We start from the raw sequence: 21,763 nt of genomic DNA on the forward strand, positions 1-21,763 counted from the left end.
TATATATATTATTTTTACTTGATATTGATTGTCATATTTTCCTATAGTTTCATACAGCAGGTGCCAATAATAGTAATCACATTACTGTGTAACTATATTAATGCAGACAGAAATTAAACCAACTGACACTGTATTCTTTATCCTTTATGGGTTCGACATAACATAACATAACTGCTTCTTGTATCATTAAGGCGTCAGTCTGTGACAGGCCTGAATTATATAAGACCCACCTTCTTGCCATCTAGTTACCAATTAATAGGAAAAACAGTGGCATGAGTATTTTGTTTTTGCCATTTTGCTCACTTATTAAATTGATATGCACTAGCAGTTTTCTCTGTTAATTATAATTAATTATATATATTTTTTGTAAGAAATAGCACAGCTGATTATTTTGAATTCTATTAATCCCCTTTGAGGGGTGAATGATCCATTGCAACTTTTCAAGGGTAGTGCAGCAGCTGCCCTTGGTCATTAAAAAAGTATCAGAAAAATTAACAATTAACATAACGATAGTTTTTGCTATAAATAAAACTGTATGTGCCCAGGACACCTGCACAGACCCAGTAGGCTAAACTCAGGCCTGCAAGAAGACGGCAGTGCTAGCTGCTGAGTCAGCTGCCCACTGTACTAGCCGAATCAAACGGATACATACGGGTTTGGAGGTTGGTGATGACGGTGCCACTTGTAAGTGGTCCTTTGGTGGCGTAGAGGGCTACAGAGTAGGTGGTGCTTGGCTTGAGGTTGGACAGCTGCAGTTCCTGCTTGTTGCCTTCCACGAGGAAAGTATCAGCCGTTACTAGAAAATGAAAAACAGAACACAGAAAACACATGAATGTTTACTACATTTAAACCATCCTAAAAAGATTGCAGTGTGTATCTCTGAAAATGTTTCCCAACACAGGAAACATCAAAGTTTATAACTCCGCCTTGTGACACCTGGACTATTTTCTCTTCTACATTGTACATAGTAATATTTTAACTTGGAAATATTTCATTTTAATTTTTATTGCACTTTATATTTTTCTGTTCCTAACTGTGTGGCTCCATGGTGCAGTGATTTACACATTACACATTCAGTATTAAGAGAGCTCTTATTTACTTTAATATTATGAAACCATGTAAGACACTGTGCTCAGGCTAAGAAAGATAATAATACAAAAACAATGCCACATTCAGAGGCTCACTGGCAGTATTTGTGGTTGTGGAGTATTAAATTAAGGTGGCAATGATGGAAGGTCATCTACACGATGTTCTGAAGCATCTTATAGATGCAGTTCTGGATATTTTGAACCTTTTTCAGTTTCTCCTTCATCCTTTTATATACAGAAACATCACAAGAGCACTGATGCATTTTAATTAATCTAAAACATTACAGTAGACATTATTCGTAGTCCATGTGATACCATTAATCTCTGATACCACGATGGCTTGGATTTTATTTTATGTGGGTGTTTCCATCAATAAAAACTATTTTGTCATGCAGGACAATGCACAATGAAATATTTAACTATTGACCCTGGTTTAGTACATTAACACTCAAGGGAATTTGTCCACAACTTACATTGCACTTCTCTAAACCTTGGCTGGGGCTGGTTTCCAAATATGTGTCCAGCATATAGATGCTGTCTCCGTATCTGTGATGATCTGGCTGCAATCCAGTCAGTCAGAGTGTAATTTACACTCAGACTCTGACAGCTGAGTAATACAAATTTCTCTGGATAACTCCAGGCGTGGCATACTGCGTGGGGTCATGTGCAAATGAGAAAGATGCTTCCCATTACATTTTCCCCAGCCAGTTTATAAAAATAACAACAGCATGAGATAACACTGGTTGAGTGTTGTATTGACCTATTAGTAAAACAATATCCAATTTCTTGGAAACCTTTTATACCTACACATATCAGCGCTCTAGTTGTGTGCATGTCAAGTGTCTTTAAGCCATATCTGTACCTACTGCTGCTTGGCAGTCATCCACTTGGTTCAGGGAGCACATTATAGACTGGCTCTGAGGGGCCAAGCAATATGGCTATCTTTTACCTGTCTGGATATGGCTGTCAGATGCTGAAGACATGGGCTGCATCAGAAATGCATGCCGCCTAGTAACTGCATTGTTTTTGCCAAGGCTAAGCAGTTTAACCAAGCATAATGAACTGTTCTGAAAGCAAGACAAATGGATCTATATTGCCTCAAAGGACTCATTGCACTGATCTCACTTCTTAATGGGAAAACTGTGATGGTACCTGTCACATCTTCACATGCAACCGATGACTCTCATTGCACTGTATGCTGCCACTACTACAGGATTACTATATGTATGTATGTATGTATGTATGTGTGTGTGTATGGTATTTATGGTCTTCTAAAGTTAGAGCCAACTGTAGATGGGCACTACAGTAATTTTGTCAACGTAAGGAAGTATAAGCTAATGTTTTCATGTGTTTTAATGTGAAGTAGTCACAGTGTCGTGCTACAGTTTAATGGTTGTTAATGATGTTATCTAATTGGTGTCCTTTCACTGACTTTCCAACATCAAATCAAGCAAATGAATGCACACTCACCCTGGTTGTGTGTGAGAGTCACCACGTAGTTGTCAACATTGGACACGGGTGGATTCCACCTCAGCAGGGCTCCTTGAGGGGTGATGTTGAGGGCCGTCAACTCCGACGGCATATCCATCGCTATGTTTGCAATACAAGACAAGAATGAACACAACAGTTAAACAAAAGATAATATCAGGCTCTTTGAACGTCTTCCCCATCATTTATGAGATACTGTGTCAGTGCTACACAGATAAATTGACAGCTGTGGATCACAACCAAGAATGACAGCGGTCCGCTCATTGCAGACAAACACAACATGTTTGCTATACATTGTCGAAATGATCTTGTTTGTTTGTAGCGTGTGCAAATCTATACAATTTTTTGTCAGCTTGCTTAACAGTGACCTATAAATCATTTGAGGAAAAAATAGGCACTCAAGTCAAGAGGCAAGAGAAACAGAGAGCATAACACATAACAGAGAACTTACCAAAGAACCCTTTTAAAATTTTAAATTGGCCTTTTTGTGTCTAGAAACCTGTTGTAAAAATACATAATTTGTTCCAAAAAAAATCAGAAGTGGACAAGAGGATGACAAAAGAAGTGACATGTCCCCCAAAAAGATCTACAGCCAATCAGGAGTATTTGAAAGTCATGTCCTCAAGAAATAAGAAAGAAATCCAGCAAAAATCTGACCCTGGACTTGAGAGATGTATCTAGCCCATCAGCTGCTTAATCTACACTTCAAATGAGTCTTCACTTAAGCCATTCTTACGGGAAATGTGGGGGAAAAGGCTGAGGAATGCCAGAATAGAAAAGGTCTTATGGAGCAATGAATCCAAATTTTTGTCATCATCAAAAGTCATCATCAATATGTATAAAAAAGGTCGGGATAGATGTACATCAGTGAGTATCTACAGTCATCTGTGGAGTCTCTGTCATTGTTTGGGTCTGCATTTTAGCAAGTGGTGTTGGATCTTATCAAAATTGATGTAATTATAAACACAGAAAAGCATAATCAGATTTTGATCTACCATGCAGTACCATCCTAAAAGCATCTGATTGGCATTAATTTCATTTTTCTGAATGACAATGATCCCAAACACAAGGCCAATGCAGTAAAAGTACCTTGTTTATACCTTGTTGTCAAACGTGTATGGAACAAAATCAATCGTGGATTGACAGAGAATAGAATAAAAGGCAGCCAATGTTCAAAGAGGAGTTTTCACTGCTACACTACTTTTTGTATCACATAACAAAGTTCATGTAAAATCATGCATCTCTTAGCTGCTGGCTGTCACTGGATTTCTCACCCAGTAAGCTCAGAGCAAATAAAAGAAAAAGGGAAATTGACTCTGTCAATCACCGCTTTTAATGGAAAATAACTTATCACTGAATTGTTCACAAATTAACAAGCTGCATCATATTTCCCTTCATATGCAGAGAGCTTTGTATTTTGAACACTGTGTGAAATTCAATTGGAGACACACCTAAATTATTAATTAGACTGACAACAACGAGATATATATTCATATGAATTGCAGAGACAAAAAAACTTTGCAAGAATGCTGATTAATGGTGACTTCACCGTGATGCGAAAGTTTCATATTCTCTTAGGCCTCCTGTTTCACACCCTCTCCCTAATTTTGTTCTCAGACTGCTGGACATGCCAAAATTGAGTTTGAATTTAATTATACCTTTAACCTCAGTGCTTCAACCCCAATTTCTCCTCAGGCATGTTATTTTGGCACAGCAGAGAGCGTGGCAGGAGAACACACAACACTGCGAGTGATCCCAATCTCTGCCCAGATGAGGTAATTAATGTTGCCCTGCCATCATCAGAATAATAAAAAAAAAAGAATTGTGCTCTTTCTTAACACTGCGATAGATGGACGAACCTGATTAAAATCATTACTTTAATTGCAAAAAGGTTTAAGTGAATTTAATGGAGTCTTGCCAAGTCAATTAGATTGGCAATGGAGATAGAGTAGAGATGGCCAAAATAGAAAAAAATAAACAGGTCATCCTCCTTCATCAAGAGCTGCGATAATTCAATCATCATACTGCATCTACTGATTGCATGGGTGAATTACAGGCTCAGGCTATCTATATACTTTCACTCCGATCTGGAAGTCAAGGCCTAGTGGGAATATAAATGCAGGCCATTATATGATTGCAGAAAATGATTTGATCACAACTTTGTATTTATTATGTACAGTATGTGTCGTACTACGATGATTTATTGGCTCATCTTCTGACTTAGCCTTGGGAACAGTGGATATTTTTCAGAACTTTCTTTGCATCCATGATATCTGGATAAGCAGACAGTTGATATCCATGCCAAATATCCTCAGAAGGGACCATACTGATGTAGCTGAATGGCTCAAGGATAAACCTTTCATCTAAGAGATAAGAAAGGCAACATATTATTTTTAGACTTATTTTTCTCCCAATATTTTTTACTTTTTACCTGCTTATTTCTTTTCCACTGTTTGGTTAGATTTAGGCAACAAAACTACTATGATTTAGGGTGAAAAATATAGAGTTTCACACAGCAAACCAGTTGCTTGAAACCATTTCTTCTTCTCTTGTTACCATATTTTTCAGATCTTAATTATGGTGCAACACAAACAACACAAACACAGCAATACCTGATAGACCTGCAGCAGTCCTGGTGAGGAGATGATTGAGGTTTGATGTTCTAAGTCGTCGTTATATGTTTTATTTAGGGCGCTCGGCTTGCTGTTACATGCAGAAAATATGCTCTCAGCTCATTATTAGTGTGTAATTCACAACGTAGGATATTTCAGAAACACTCCAGCTGTGCCGCTTGGTCACGAGGTCAGCCTGCGTTGTATTGAGACTGTGGCCATTAAAGCCAGTAAGACACAAAACTCCAGTAAATCTCTGTACACCCTCTCATTATTGTGGCAAAGCAAAAGAAAGCCGCATGCTCTACACATTAACCTCGGAGCTACGCTGAACGTGTATATGCGTGCTCCTGGTGTCGCGTTAATACTCATGAGGCGCACAAATATTTAGACACATAAACAGTGTTTTGGCTGCATATAATCTGTGGCGTTTTAGAGCCGCAGGGATACCGGTTGACTGATGATGTTGGATGTTGAGTGTGTTTCAAGTGTAGGTAAAATGCTCACTCACACAGTCATTTAAAATGTGAGACCAGTCATTACGCCCAATCATTAAGTAAAGATTAATTACTGGTTTTGTGGCACTTAGTAGCTGAACCTAAAGGAGTCTTTAAGATAAGGATCATTATGTAAATTCACAGAAAATAATAATTATCATAACATTAGCATAGCGGTAACTGTCCTGCTGATAAAGTGAGTTCTCTGTTCTGTGGAGCTGCACATTATTGCAATCCCTACTCGAGAACTGTTTCTTAGCAAACATGTAACAGTCACTGACTGTTAACTATTTCTGTGCCATTTCTTTTTTTAGTGATCCTAATCCACTAGTGATGAAAAAAAAGAATAAAAACCTATTTTCTCTTCTCCTTTCCTTTATTTTCATTACCCTTTTTAGTCAAATTTTTTCCATTTTTGTATTTACCATTTCCTCTGCATGCCTGGCATTATGCCTTTTGTTTTTCTGTCAATTTATGTGTTATCTCTGATGTTCATTAAGTGTTATTTGGTATTGTGTGGACTATTTTAAGCATGTTTCAATTAAAAAAAGCAAGTGCATTCCCCTCCTCTGTTTTCTCTTAACGCAGCTGGCAGGGAGGATGTTAATGTTCTTTCCACAAACTTCAGTTTTGGGAAGAGTAATACTTTACTGGGGGTCCTGACACTTTGCTAATGAGCACCGTCATTAGCCCTTAAACAGGCCTTCACACAGTCCATTTAGTGTCACCCCCGCCAAATTCATCTTAGATTAGCAGTACCTGCTGCGCTTGCAAAATGAAATATGGCTCCCCGCTTTCTCAGCCCTTCGCACAGTAATTGATTACGGATGTGAAGTAAGTCGAAATTGCAGCGTTACCCAAGTTATTACATACTTGACCAGGCAGTGTTGGATTACGCTTTCAAATCCCTTGTTTATGTATTGTTGTTGAAAGCAGTGTAAAAGTGTCCCTGGTTGAGCATTCTTGGATGTGAGGAAAATGTTGTTTACCATTTCTAACAAGCTTGACTTTGTAGTTATGTTCTTTTCAGGCTATTACAGCCACACCGTCTCTGCTCATTGTACCCACGCTGGGATTGTTGGAAGAAGGCGCTGATAATAAAGAACAGGAGGAGGCAGGAAGCGAGGCAGGGGGGAGGAAGAGAAAACAAGGGAAAGGGTCTCTTTCAGCTTCTTTTTTCTTACTGGATTCTTGAACCTTGCCGCTCCAGGTGAATCAGGTCTCATTGGTATGCAAACACACCTTCTACTCGCCTGTTACCGCTCCAATTCTGCGCTCTCCTCAGCTTTCCCTTTCCCCTCTCTCGCACGTACACCGAGCATTTTGAATACAGCACTGGGAGAGTGTGTTAATCTCAGGTTAGCGGAATTCTTCAGAGAAGAATGGTATCTCATTGTCACACGTGTGTGCAACGGCGAGGTTTTATTTTTACCTAACTTATGATTTGGTGCTAATTTTGAAAGCATGAAAACACAAGACCTTTGATTTCATTAAATTCTGAAGACAAAACAAAGGAGGGAGGTAGGGCAGAGAAGACGGAGGGAGGAGGAGAGGAGGAAATCGAGACAGAATGGGCGAGACAGAGAGAGACATCACAGTGCTAAAAGACTGAAGCGAGTCAAAGGATAGAGATAGGAGGCAGGAGAGCAGCCAGAGAGATAGAAGACAGTGAGATGGAGCTGGGAGCAGGTTACCAATTACTGGGTCACGGAGTGGACGCTTTCATCTGTTGCAGCGGCAGAGACTGCACCGTCTACAACATGAGCTTCACCCTTGGATTGTGTGCATACTTGTGTGTGCATTTTAGTCTGCTGCTCGTTTTTAACACAGCTGTTGTAGCTGTGGACAGAGCAATTGACCCGAAAGTCTAGCAGGGGAGGAACTCTTCATTTATTTTACATGGCAAACATTTGTCCTTCTGCTGCCCTCTCACAGCAAGACTTACTTTATTCGAGAACTGTCAGCACTGTGATTTTACGACCTCAGAGGAGAACAAAATACCACTAACCTTCGAGGTGATCTTCAGAAAATTAAACGTAAACTATTTTACAGATTATCTGACTTTGATTGACTCATTTTTTAATTTACTGTTTCCTTTTTTAGGAGAAGAAAAAGTAAACAATTCAATTTCAGAAACACAGCTGTGATTGTTTCTCTTAATATTAATTAAGGACAACAATGTCTAGATCAGAATATTATAGTTAATCGAATACTAAAGATTCGAAAAGTTTATTATAATAAAAATCCATTATGCCCTCTACACAATAATAATTTAATCAAACAATAAAAACTAAACTGAAATTATAAAATCCACTCTGGAAACTGTCTGAAGTTAAGAAGAAAAGTCTCAATTAAAAAAGAGAAAATAATAATAATTAGAAAATACAAAACTATGATAACTCTGGTGTTGATAAATTGACTATAAGCATGGTCATTAGTGGCCTACCTTTAATTTAACCTGTTTCAGTCCATTACTGCTCAGTTTGCTTTGCTTTTGTACTTAACTCACTATACTCAGTGTGTTTGCTGTTAGCCAACATATCTTCATAGGAGACGGGATAAAGACTGTATGGCTATCTGCCTGGCGATGGACGCTGCTGCTAGCTGGAGAAACAATGGGCTTACCAGAACATTAAAGGTTAGTAACATCATCCTTTGCACAGGCACCTAACTACAGTACATGCATAAAAGCTGACAAGAGAAAAACAATTGTGTATATGAATAACAATCGATGGTTAGGTATGTCTTTCACTATTGCGAAAATGTGGAAGCTTTTTATTCATTTATTTTTCTGCAGAGGGAAATTTAGGTCGTGTCACTCTGAGGTGGGGTTGCTCACTTACCAGTCATTCACAGTGTTGCCTTACTTGAGACATTAAAGCAGAACTATAGTAGACAGCAGCTCTTTTTTAGGTGTCTAAGAAATACCTTGCAGCTATTTAAGACCTGGAACAAACACGCAATGCAATAAGGTTTTATATAAAGAGAGGGCACTATGTGGAGAACAGCTCAGCACACTTGAATACCTTTACATGTGTCCACCTGAGCTACCACACTCTGTTCTCCTTGGCTGAGTTTCCTGCACTAACTGTTTCTGTGTAAGACATCGGAGTCTCCTCAACGTTCTTCCTGCATGAGTAAACCCGGTCTCGAAGGGCCCCCACAACAATATGGACCTAATGGTTCTGTGGTTAGCTCCTACCTGTGAAGACGGAAGTGCTGACAACACTGCTCTCCTGACTCCCGCTGACAGCTTTGAGACTGATCTCATATTCTGTGGCAGGAAACAGACTGGACAGGGTGTAGTTTGTAACATCGCTGTCAATCATCACGCTGTCTACTCGACCTGCAGGGGACACGAGAGAGAGGCCAGCACCTGAACACCAGAACTGTCACACTGATCTCCTTCTTCACGTACAGGGTACGCAGCGTAGCCAGCTGCTGTTCCTTTTTTTTTTTTTTGCATCACAGGGAAAATACTTAATAAATATGGAATTTTAATTAAAATTTCAATTACCTTTCACTGATAAAATGTTATAATTAATTAGGTGTGTGGCACGGCGCTCTGCTACAAAATGTATCTTACATCAGAGGGAGCCTCCTACAGCAAATGCCATGCTCATTTAACTGTAACAAGGAACAGCAGTGTGCTCTGTGTATGCTAATATAATAAATAGCGTGTTATTCAAATGCACTTAAGAATAACATCACGGTTTGCAGTTATGTGCACGCTACCTCTGGCCGACTGGTAGGACAGCTTATAGTATTCAAACGGAGCCAGCGGTTTGATCCAAGAGATCGTCACGGCATCCTCGGTGACGTCCGACACCATCATCTCTTTTGGTGGGTCCATGCCTAAAAGTGCGATGAGAAAGAAAACACTGTCATGCGGTTCAAATGGTATAAAAAAAAAAAAGGATGAGCCCCAGCATATAATAGGAGCATGTTATGTTATGTACAAAGCTAATTCAGTCATTTTCATGAAAATCTATAAGAAAGACTGCCCTTGAAGGCCCGAGTAGTTCAGTAACCCTCGTTTTGTCCACATTTAATGTCCTCTTCATTAAATTTACATAGAAACAGAGCTGTCCTTGGGTCTGCGAGACTGTGTGAATTTTTAATGCACATTTTTATTACGAACAAAACACCATCAAAAGATTAGCGAGAAGAAACTGAGCAGCATCAAGCTAAAAAAAACACAACCGTTAATGTTGAGGCTGAGCAGGGTTTACACAGAGGAGACCCCTCCCCTGCCAAAATTCTGTTTTATATGTCTCCTCAGACCACTGAGCTGCCACGGAAAAGGTTACGGTGAAGACAATTTGAGCAAACAATTAAAGCCCTGACAGATCCTAGGGAAAAAAAGAAAGATATTTAGACAGTGAAGAAAAAAAAATAAGAACGTACGAGAATGGAACAAAAAAAAAAAACAAAGATCAAGATTAAGAGATCGCTTCCATCTCCTGTTGTGGGCGATGGGTAAGAGCACTTATAGACGACTGCTACACTCTCTCTTCCCTGATTTGAGAAGAATTATGGCTATTATTCCCACGCAGAAAGCAGGAGATTTCAAATTCTTGGAAGAGGACTAATTTAAAGTCTGCTCGCATGGAATACAGTTGCATTTATTCAGGTCGTGCATGTTTTACTAATTACGTTTGCTTTGGCAAATGTAGAACCAAAGAAAGAATAATGGCTGTAAAAATTTATTCTCTTATAAAGGTTCCTGGGGGGGGGGATGCAGGCAGAGATATACAGCTAGTCACTTTTGCATTATGTCAGCCAAAGCGGAGCTGGACCATAAAGTAAAACTGTGGTTAAATCTTAATGCAGCACAGTTCAAGTGTAGCAAGTGATTCAAGGCAACAAGCAGCCCCCCATCAATGCTCACGTTCAAACACGTGAGATCAAAGCAGGGCGCTAAAATGATCACAGCGTAAAGACCGGTGCAAGAAATAGTGTACATCTGTCCCATCCAATCTCACCCCCTAAAAATCTGCCTCTTGTGTGTGCGTGAATGTAAAGCGAGAAAGCGAAGGCTCCAAGCTGCCAAGGGGGTGTTTGAAACCGGCATGTGCAGGTGTTTCTGCCACCGATGCTAAGTTAACATCTCTATTGTTTACTGCTGGCTCTCATATTTTCTCCATTTGTCTCCAGCCCTCCATTATTTTTTCGTCTCATCCTCTTCCTTTTGTCCCCCTCGCTACAAAGAAAGAGAGCGATCCTCTGTCTTCCAGCTCATTGTCAAACTCTCCGGCAGGTTATAATACTGACCCTCTTCTCATTCATTTATCTCTCTTCTCTCTGAGATGTAAATAGCATAGTCGCAATCAAATGGGAGAGGGAGAGCTTCTTTTCATAATCTGCCAATTAAACTGGAATTTAGAAAGTCTGCAGAAAAATGACACAGAAATACTGTACTAATTAACGAGGGGTCGCGGTGGCGTCGCTGAAGGTAAAATAGGTTAATAAGACATGGAGAGAAGTGATAGAGAAACTGTAATTAAGATGTAAGAAAAAAAGAGAAGAATATACTTAAATGGGTGAATACACAGGAAAAACAAAACAAGCAGGCTGCTCCTTTCTGCTACTGCATGGCCTTCACTCCATTAGGCTGACACTTGTTAGCCACTTGTTTTTTCTCAAATATAATCCAACGTTACATCTGGGTTTTTGAGGTTGGCTTTAACTGTGCAAACCTCAACCATCTGATAGCACTGAGGAGCAAAACCTTTATTTTTGGCACTGCATCTCTACATCTACATCTGACCAGAAAAAAAGGAGAAAAATGAAAAAAAGAAAAAAGCCTCCAAGGCAGTTTCTAATTACAAAAGTCATTCTGCTGTGGTGCTGCGCAAATGAAAGCCTAAAAAAAGCATTTCTGCAAATACATATTTAATTTAAAATCACTTTGTATTTCCATTTCTTAAACTAATTTTCTTTCTCTTTCCTTTTACACGCTACCTCATACATGTTAATTCAATATTTTGCTCCCCCAAAATCCTTTCTTTCCTGTTCCCCATCTCTGTTTTTTACATTGTATCCCTCATTCATAAATATGATTAAGGTGATTAGAGTTGGACTCTTTCTTAATTGTTAAGTAGATCAAGCTAAAACAAATAAATAAATGCTGGGAACTTGATGTCATTTTACATGCACAAATACAAAGCATTGCTAATTTAGAGCTTCTGGGGTGTGAGATTATCTTGAATAATACTAGACTCAGAATATTTAGGATCCTTGGGGTTTTGTAGTGTTAAAAATAATACTTTGAGCTTCAAGAAGTTGTGATGATCATCTTTTTTCTTCACTTTCCAATGAACTGGGATGCTGCGTAAATAACAACATAATACAATGATTTGTAAATCTCACAAAGCCATATTTTATTCACAGAACATAAAAAACATATTAAATGTTTTAAGTGAGACAATGTGCTGTGTAACATCAACTATTTTTTCACAACAGTCAACAAACGACTGGGAGTTGAGAAGACTGGCTGCTGGACTCTTGGGTCTGATATAGGATTCAACGCCTCTGGGTCATCTTTGTCATAGAAATAGCATCTTTTTGCTGGATGTCTCAGTTAAAACATTTCATGTGTTTTCTAATATAACTTTATGGGTTTTGCAAATGATTGGATTCTATTTACATTTAAAAAAAATTCACAATCATTGGGTCGGAGTTGCAGAAAAATGCATGTACTCTTGCCACACATAGACAAACAAAATTACTATGACCCTAAGTGTGCATATCTACTTGGACAGGACCCCCACAAAGTCACAAACCTTTATTTTGCTGCTGATGTTTCTCTATTTTCATCACTTACAAACTTTTTTTTTCCATTATTCAAGCAGCTCACCTGTAGTAAGTGAAGCTGTAATGGGCTCTGAAGCAACGTCCCCCTGTATTGTGATTAGACTGACGGTGTAATGAGTGGACGGCAGCAGCCCCTGGATCAGTGACCTCGTCTTGGAGCCATGCAGTGTCACCTTAGAGGTGTCGGTCCCGTCGGCAGAGCTGTAGCTCAGAATGAAGAGTTCAGCGGGCGGTGCTGGGGCGCTCCACGCCACTGACACAGAGTCTGAAGTCACCTCTGATAAGTAGAGGTGGGTTACAGGTCTGATTCCTGGAGGAACGAGGGGGTTTAGAGGTCACCGAGGAGCTTTCAAGGACAGGCAAAAATCCTGCTATGAGCACGAAATGTTAATGGGAAACAAAAAACAGGCAGTTGCTGTCATTATAGAGATGACAGACAAGCCGTTAAGTGATGGATGAAAGCCGTCCTCGATGATGTAACAGACCGTTTATAATACAGTTGAGAAAATTAGCCTTGGGTGTAATCTTGATAGGGAAGGTGAGAGTCAAAGAAAACCACAATCATGTGGCAGTAATGAATTAATTGGTCATAAAAAGGGAAACTAATGAGATTACCCGCCGTTAGGATGAAGATGTGATGGGACTGTTCATAATAAGAAAATGGAAAAAGGATGATAGTAGCAGATGCTGTTGTCAAAATGTATGACCTGGACGGGAGATGATGTAATGAATATGAAGTAGTGTACCAGCTGACACAGCAACAAATGCAAGAGGACTTGAATTTAATTAGCCATGCGTGGATGTATAAGCAGGGGAAATGTGGCAACACTGACTTCTCCTTTCCTGAACTGCCAGGATTACAGGCATCCTGTGGAGTTTTCTTTGCAATCAATCATCATATGAAACCTGCATTGTTTACACTGGCCTGCATCTGTATTCTTCTTGGTGAGCCGCTGCCTTTTATTATTCTTCACAAGTTGTCAGTATGCGTTACTGCCATGTGCAGTCAGCAGAAATTCTGTATCACATAGACCACACGATACCAGTGCCTGTGTGCGTTCATGATCTCAACAGTGGTGGAGAGACGGGGTACGAAAAAGATCCAAACGTGTCTCCAGAGCAGCTTTAAAAAGAGAAGATTGTGGCTACGCATTGATTAAATATGAAAAAAATGCAAAAGGGGTCGAGAGTCTGTGTGAAGCAAAATTCCACAGACGTGATGAAAGTGCCGTCTTTGATCAAGATGACAGTGATAAGCTAGTTAATGGTTTAACAGCAAGTAAGACCACATAGAGGCAATGTGGGTGATGTGAGATGACAATGTGACTCACCTTTGTAGATATTAATGGAACTTTTTTATAGAGAAAATTATGTTTCCTTAAAGAGAAACCCTTGTCATGGATTGTGAAAAAACTTCAACTTAATAGTTAATAAAAGAAAAGTTAATATTATCTCTAGCTGAGGATGGAGGATCTTGCGACAAGCAGTCTGTGGAAACAGGCTACACTCTGAGTCTGAAAGGACTTTGGTTAAAAGGTTAGAATATAAAGATGCTATTAAACGCAAAAATATGGGGTTTAACATCTTCGGAGGTTGGACTATATTAAGAATCACATCCCAGTGTGACAAACTAAATCACTTAATAATCTGTCATAATTCACTACACTTCTACACTTCATAAATATGAACATAGCTACCGCGACGTGCCCAGTGGGTTGTCCTGTTTAAAAGTCTCGAGATAGTCATTTTTAAAAACTCACGTGACAAAGAGAGGCGGTTCTGACTGTGAAACTGCTCACTCATTGGCTATTGACTTGTGATTGACTTGTAAGCCGTTTCATACCACAGATAATCCTCTGTTTTGAAAGTATGAGAAGATTTTTTGAAATAGTCATAAATAAATATGTCCTAAAAGTGACTGAGCGCATAAACTCATCAGTGTTTGCAAGCGTTTACAGAGGTCAAAAGAGAAAGCTGGTTTCCAATATACATAGCTACTGCAGCTATCGCCATCTGGTGGCCTTCAGACAAAGTGCAGGTCCGCATTAGCTTCATTTTTTGGACCCAGAAGATAAGTCCATGTTTTATCTCTATGGTTACTCTTACTGATGTGCAGATCGTGTATTAGAAAACTCTGAACGCATAAATGTTGGAAACATGCAAATGAACGCATCACCTGAGTATACCTGAGTGAAGGCGGACAGATGTCTCCAATAAGTGAATAGTGGATGAGAAGATGACAGGTAATTTATGGTTTGTCCTCTGATTCTCTTGATCTGTCATCGTATCATTCCTTCACGTCTCCCCAGACAGTTAAAGTGGTGTTACCAAAGGAGTGCGAGATAACAAAAAGATTAGAAGTAGGATGACATGATTATGACGCTGCGGCGGTGACAACAACGATGGCCGCAGCAATAAAGAAAAAGAGATGATGATAATGACACTGGTAAAGAAAGGAATGATGGCAGGTGATTGCATGTCCATCATCTCTGAAACCGGCCTTTGTGCAACTGAAACTCACGTCAAGCTTTCGGAAAAAGAAAAAAAAAAACAAAGAACTACCAGAGTGGAGTAGACTGACAGGCGGTCCGACGTATAGTTGGGCGGATGGATGTGAGTTTAGAGGAAAACGAAGTGATTGAAAAGAAAGGAGCAACATCAAGCTGAAAAACAGGGCGAGCAGACAGCACAGAGCGTGACGGCAAAGGGAGAGAATGTGGTACGAACCGGAGTAAGAAGAAACAGAAACACAAATACATTGAGATGCAAAAGAGAGGTGCAATTAGGAACGCTTGTAACAAGCTCATTAGCGGGCTGGAATAATTTGCCTCTGCTAATTGCTCCTTCGAAGTCTTTCACGGTCCTCCATTTTCTTTAAGCGGTACTCCCCTCACCTGATGTCACACTTTAGTTCATTATATCCATCATTCAACTTCATTACACCCTATACCGTCTTTAGAAGTGTTCTCCAGCTTTCCGTAGTAATGGGCTGATCTTTCATGTCTTTGTCTGTGCAGAGACGCTCGTGAGTGAATTTATTTGAGCTCCTTATGAAGCCTGAACGGATTAAATGAGTGCTGTTTAGGAACATTTAGTTGAAGCTGTTGCAATGGAAAAGACAAAGGGAGACTGTTTGTCGAGGAAATGATCTCATCATTATGTTATCTGTATGCCCGTCTCTGCTGATCTTCATTAAACACTTTAAAAGTTAGTCCTTCACTATATGAAATTAGACTACGCTCCCTACCCGTGAAGGCGTCTATGGTAGCCGCAGTGCTCTGCTGTCTTCCTCTTCTTGCTGCTACAGTGATGGTGTACTCAGTCCCAGGCTCCAGGTCCTTCAAAGTGGTGGTGTTGATGTCTTTAGGCACCGTCAGCTAGAACAGGGAAGATGAGTTAAACAAGGTCCAGATCAGACATATACATGGTTATCGTTTCAGTGTTCTTTACCTCATTAGTGACGCCGGAGGCTGATGTGTAGGTGACCTTGTAGTGGTCAATGGGGCCCTGGACTATGCCCCAATTCAGAGTGATGGTGTTGTCCGTGGAAGCCATCACAGTCAGATTCATAGGTACATCCAGAGCTAAAACAGGGAAAGCAACACTCAAAATTAAACTCAAAACTCCAGCCCAGATTCATGTAACACTCTCACCCCGAAAGATATATCTGAGTGGGTGCACATCGAAAAAATACATGACCTTTGAGGGACCTTCCTCTTAATCCTCCTTCAAATTCACAAGTATTTATATTAATGTTGTTCTCAGTCGTCTTCTCAACTGTCTTTGCAGCTTCTTAGCCCATTACCACCTGCTGTCATTTGGGAAAATACTACTGTGTTGTGTCACCTACAGTACGTGCTCGCGTGCATTTGCATAAAACAAAATAAGAGTTTATGGAAATATTCACTGATTCAAATTTGATTTGACATGTTGTTTTCTACATTTGAGGGCAACACAATTGCGCTGGATTTTTAACAATATTTTCAAATAAATTTAGAGCCAGATTTACTAAACAAGGTAAAACATCACATGAGCATAATCCCCAAATAGTGCTCGCACATGTGGTTAGAAAGATTCATTTCACTATCAAGCACTATCAGTTTGCGCGCTTGAATATCCTGCTGTCCTTATTTTGCACCTTGAGAAAAGATCTCTCAGAAATGCAACAGCTGTGGTCGCAAACATCTCACAGCCTTGTCATTGCATTTTTGTAAATACCAACAGTGCTTTTATTCAGGTTAGTAAATCTAGCTCGAAATGGTTAAAAATAAGAACAAAAATGTTGCTTTCATGATTTCAGTGGAAACATAATTACTGCTACTGGTTACTATGTTTTTTAATTCATGTTTAGTTTCTGCTATACTCTTGTCTACTTGTGTAACTGTGGTGCAGTTCTCACATTAAAGGACAGACCATTACTAATAAAACATTTACAGCGTTTCCAATGGGTTTAATGCATATTACCACAACGATCTGACTGTCTCCTTTAATCTTTTTATATTTCTTGTGTTTTTAAGTGAGTTGTTCTCTTCCCTGCAGAATGAGTAACCCAGTTTGCCCAGTGGATCATCAATGTTTAATCCTCAGCTAATCATCTGCCGCCTTGTTTGCCTGAAGGAGGTCAAACAGACATAAAAAAAACCTGATGTAAATGTGTGTTAAATGAAATGATTATTTTAGCAGCTCTGGCTTAAGGTAACACCGGCGCTGCCATGAAGCTGTCTTCATAAACGGCTCTCTTAAAGCTCTTTAAGAGAAATGCGACAGATGTGATGCATTTTAAAGTTCAAAACGAGTGCAGGGAAAAGAGGCGTTACAACGAGCTTGTTTGTAAGACAAATGGAAGCATAATTTTTTATAAAGTGCAGAAAACCTTTAGCCATTAAAATAACTGCACCTGGATGAAAGATGTGCTTGACGGTGAACGTGAGGGGAAAGATTAGCGAGGCACCTCCACGCACTCACTTTTCAGACAAAGGGTTACATTTTTTTTCTCCTTTCAGCCAAACAACTCAGCAACACAATAAATATTCAAATAAAGGATCAAGTATGGAGGTAAAGAGAGGGCCATTAGCAAAGAAAAGTATGCATTATAACAGCTTTAAAATGTTGTAATGGGAACTTTGACCCAAGCCGACAATACCAAACACTTCTGGAGAAGAGTACAAGTCACGGCGAAACATATTTTGCTTAATTTTCTAAAATGGCTTTTAGTAGTTGGAGTGGCAGCGCCGAACCACAGGTGAGAATTACACGTATAATAACAAATGGGCCCACGAGCCTGCTGTGATGCTGCGATTCCCCGCTGTGATTTCTGTGTTGTACATGCGCGAGTGACTCACTGGCTTTTTACAGTGGAGCACAAAGCATAATTCACTCACTCGTCCTGGCGTTCATTGTGGCTGGTGTACTCTGGTTGCTACCTTTCATGGCAGAAATGCCAATGCCGTACTCTGTGCCTGGAAGCAGCTCTGAGATACAAAGAGAGACAGAGAAGCGGGAACTAATTTAACACATAACGTAGCAGGAACAAAAAAATTCGTAATAATAATAATCACAGAGAGTGCTTCACGTTCTTGTCCTCGTGCAAAGTGCACATCAATTACACTGAGTTTTTTTCATGACAGCCCCAATTAGCTCGACACAGGTGATGAGGTCTCGGCAAATTTACATGTAGCATCGTTGTGATTTCTGAAGAAATTTCTTTTTTTTTTAAATCAACTGCACAACTGATCAGCTTCAAATCGGTTGAGTGCATCCACAGAGAGGATCTCGAGCTACAGAAATAGAGATGAAGAGATGAGGAATGAAAAATAAGGAGGCGGACGACAGAGATTATTAGCGGAGGAGAGCAGGGGGAGAGGGAAAATGAGAATGACAGAGAATGGATGAGAGTGAGGGAGAGCATCGATGGCAACGAGCGAACAGAATAACACGGGGACCTTTTGCTTCTATTCTTATGCAGGCCGTGCCCTTTTCAGCACTCTGGCCTTTCAGAAAAAAACATCCCAGCTGACCCCATCTTTCTGACAGCCTTTCAATACGCCCGCAGGACAACAAGCGTTTCTACAGATACAATCAGTGGGCCGTCAGCCAAGTGTTAGCTCCGGAGATAATCTTGCCATGTAAAACACAGACACTTCCAGCTTCTTTGGTACATATTAGATGCATTGTGATGATACTGAAAGCATCAGGAAAATAGGAACTCTACAAACGTCGAGGATAAATAATTCAAAACGCAAAAAAACGGTTATTCCTCACTTACCTGTGAGAGTAGTCTTAGTAGTGGCTCCCTCATTGCGCGGTACGATGACTTTGTCATACTGATCTCCTGCTAATGTGCTATAAACCACCTGGTAACTCTCCACCTACATTTAAACACAGATATATTTACAGCATTAAAGAGAAGGTAATGCCTGAAAAAGTCTCGCTACGCAAGACTTACACAAACAGTCCAAAACTGTGTGGGTTTTTTTTACTGTGCATTGTTTGGTTTATTTTGTCTCGGCACAGTGTGATGTTTGGCTCTTTGTCAACACTGCAGTGCAGAATCAGAAGGATGAATAAATTTGCCGGCATCGAGACAGACGGTCTTTATAAGTCTGAATGTGTGGTTAGCGAGCCCTGGAAATATCATGGTGACAGCTGAGTAAAACGCAATTTATCACATTTTCATTCACAGCAAAACATTCGGTGACCATTTGCACCGAGTGAAGCGCTTGCTCCAGCGCTCTAACTGGCATTTTCCAAGGCAGCGAAAGGCAGACCCGTCTGTGTGGGATGGTAACGTGTCCAAGAAGGGGGAAAAAAAGAAAAAGTAGAAGGAATAAAAAAGCTGTTTTATTGAAACAATTTAAGAGGAGTCATAATGTCAGAGGGATTAAGAGGAAATTAGCTGTTTTTTATAAAAAGGGCAAGGTAAACATGCAGCAGGCTCACTGATATAAGATGTACCTGCAGTATGAGAGCCAGCAGAAGCCTCAATGTGTTTCAGGATGGTCCACTACACTTATTTAATGCAGTGAAATAAAACAGCAGCTTGCACAGTATTACAAATCCAGTGACAAATTAAAGGTAAGCCATAATGAAGCATCTTTGGTAGGTGTTAGGCCATCACATGCCACCAAAACAGCTTCAAGTACCTTGGTACTGATTGTCTAAGGTCTTCTAGTTCCGAACACTGGCTTTCAGTGCGTTTTGAGTTTAAGATTTGGTTGTTTTTAAGTCACTGAATGAGTTAGCGCCGTTTTACCTTCCTGATCTTTCAACAATGCACACTCCCAATAGATCATGAAGGTCAGCTGACCAGATGTATCCACAAAACCTGCCTGAGTCTTAACACTAACTGTTTTACTGCTCATGCTGTTTAACCTTTCAGCTGTACAGCACTCTGGTCAGTGCTTGTTGTTTTTAAATGTGCTTATAAATAACTTGATTTGACTTGACAGCATTCGCCCAAAAGATCTTCCCTCATTTGGTGTTTGATGATGGTGATGGAGATTATTAGACGGGACTCCCATAGTTTGATTCACTTGATTTTTATACTTGTTAAATCATCCAGTGAGCCCTGTGGATCGTAACCCAGGAAGAGATCACCTCCATGTTTCAATTTTGTATTGATTTACATTTGAACCCACATCAGCACAATCTCGCCCACAGACACCAGATCTCAGTGTATGAGTTTATTCCTTTAATTTGTTCACCATCTTTATATAACATTAAGTTGTTATCATCAGGATGTACGCAGCACTTCTATGTTGTAAACTCTCTCATTATTCAGGTCGCCCAGTCCACCTAAGGAATGCTGCAAGGATCCGATCAATCCTGAGCTTTAGTGGCACTCAGACTATCGTTCATGCTTTTATTTTCTCTCGGTTAGATTATTATAATGGTTTTTTTTTATCAGGCATCAATCAGAAAGCATAAATAGGCAGCAGCAAGACCTCTTACAAGAACCAAGAAAACTGAACATATTACGCCGGTCTTAATGACTCGACACTGCCTGCCCATGACTTTTAGAATTGATTTGAAGATTTTACTCATTATTTTTTAAGCCCTTCATGGCCTGGCCCCTGAATTTATACCAATCATATCTCCCAACCAGTGTGCAGCCTCAGATTCTCAGGCAAAACCTGATAACTGCTCCCACCTCTCGCTTAAAAACAAAAGGCAATCGAGCGTTTGCTGTTGGGGTTGCTTTTGTTGTGGTATGAACTGCCTGAGGAAATCTGGCCTCATCAGTATCTTCTTTTAAATGACTGCTAAACACTTTTTGGGGGAAATTTTAACATGGATTTTATATTGTCTGACATTCCTAGCTTATCTTATAACTTCTAAAGTTTTATGTTGATTTTAAGTTATTCCTTAAGGTGGAATCATACTGTGTTTTATTCCTATTCTTATACTGACTACATACAGAACTTAATATATAAATTGTTTTGAAAATTTCCATCTAGTTTGTTCTTTTTTTCTGTGTTTCTAGTACTTTGTAACACTGGTTTTGATCATTTTTACAAATAATGTTTATTATGATTAATATTTTTATTATTAGACAACTTTGGCTTATGCTTGGTGATTTAATGCATTACACGGCGTATAATTCTATATATTTGTCATGTGTTAGCTATTAAATCTAAAGATGATATAATTAATATAGCATCAGATGCACTTTTGTAAGCATATGGAAGCCAAAATAATAAACAACAGATGCTTCATGTCAAAGGTGTTGTTAATTATAAAGTTAAAAAAAGAGCCAGACCGATATAGGATGTTTACGACCAACACCGATATTTGGTCTGACAAATGTTTTCTTTCAGACATAAATAGATTTGCCTAACATTTATTATGTGTAGTTTTCTATTAGTCCTTACTAAGAAAATATGATAATGCAGATTAAAAATAAACGTTTATGTTCTGCCCAACTCTACTCGGTTGCTGTGTTTTGTTGCCAATGGGGAATGTGCAGAGTGCCCTCTGGTGGACAAACATAGAAACATAAGCACTCGTAACATGGTTGAATGGTGTTTCTCAGTCTCTTCTTTACTTTTTTATAACTATTTTTTTTATAGTCATTAGCAATTATAAATGCAACCATTAATATATTGGCAAATACCTCATATTGGCCGTATATTAGCCAGGGTCCAATACACTTTTCATTATTGATGGCTTCATATTACCTGCAAATTTTTGGTAATTGTGCAGTCATGAGGACTAAGTCAAGCTGGTTATGCTTCACTATACTAGAACACGGGCAGTTAAAAAA

At 39.5% G+C, this 21,763-nt stretch overlaps 1 protein-coding gene across 3 annotated transcripts in view; it reads right to left on the reverse strand.

Annotated features, from left to right (window-relative positions):
* The window catches only part of tnr (tenascin R (restrictin, janusin)), a 198,729-nt gene that overhangs the window by 28,244 nt on the left and 148,722 nt on the right, over positions 1–21,763 (reverse strand). For 2 of the 3 annotated variants that reach the window (XM_005721309.1, XM_013912893.1), the window contains exons 16-24: positions 18,767–18,869; positions 17,883–17,972; positions 15,952–16,085; positions 15,749–15,878; positions 12,545–12,811; positions 9,421–9,540; positions 8,888–9,031; positions 2,559–2,678; positions 653–796 (exon numbers count right to left, since the gene is read on the reverse strand). In XM_005721309.1, the coding sequence (XP_005721366.1) occupies positions 653–796; positions 2,559–2,678; positions 8,888–9,031; positions 9,421–9,540; positions 12,545–12,811; positions 15,749–15,878; positions 15,952–16,085; positions 17,883–17,972; positions 18,767–18,869 (1,252 nt within the window). The remainder of the gene's footprint in view (positions 1–652; positions 797–2,558; positions 2,679–8,887; positions 9,032–9,420; positions 9,541–12,544; positions 12,812–15,748; positions 15,879–15,951; positions 16,086–17,882; positions 17,973–18,766; positions 18,870–21,763) is intronic. The other variant, XM_013912896.1, reaches the window with a different exon arrangement.

This window comes from Pundamilia nyererei, unplaced genomic scaffold, assembly GCF_000239375.1.
Source record: "Pundamilia nyererei isolate P.nyererei 1_Seehausen unplaced genomic scaffold, PunNye1.0 scaffold00004, whole genome shotgun sequence".
Lineage (NCBI taxonomy): Eukaryota > Metazoa > Chordata > Actinopteri > Cichliformes > Cichlidae > Pundamilia > Pundamilia nyererei.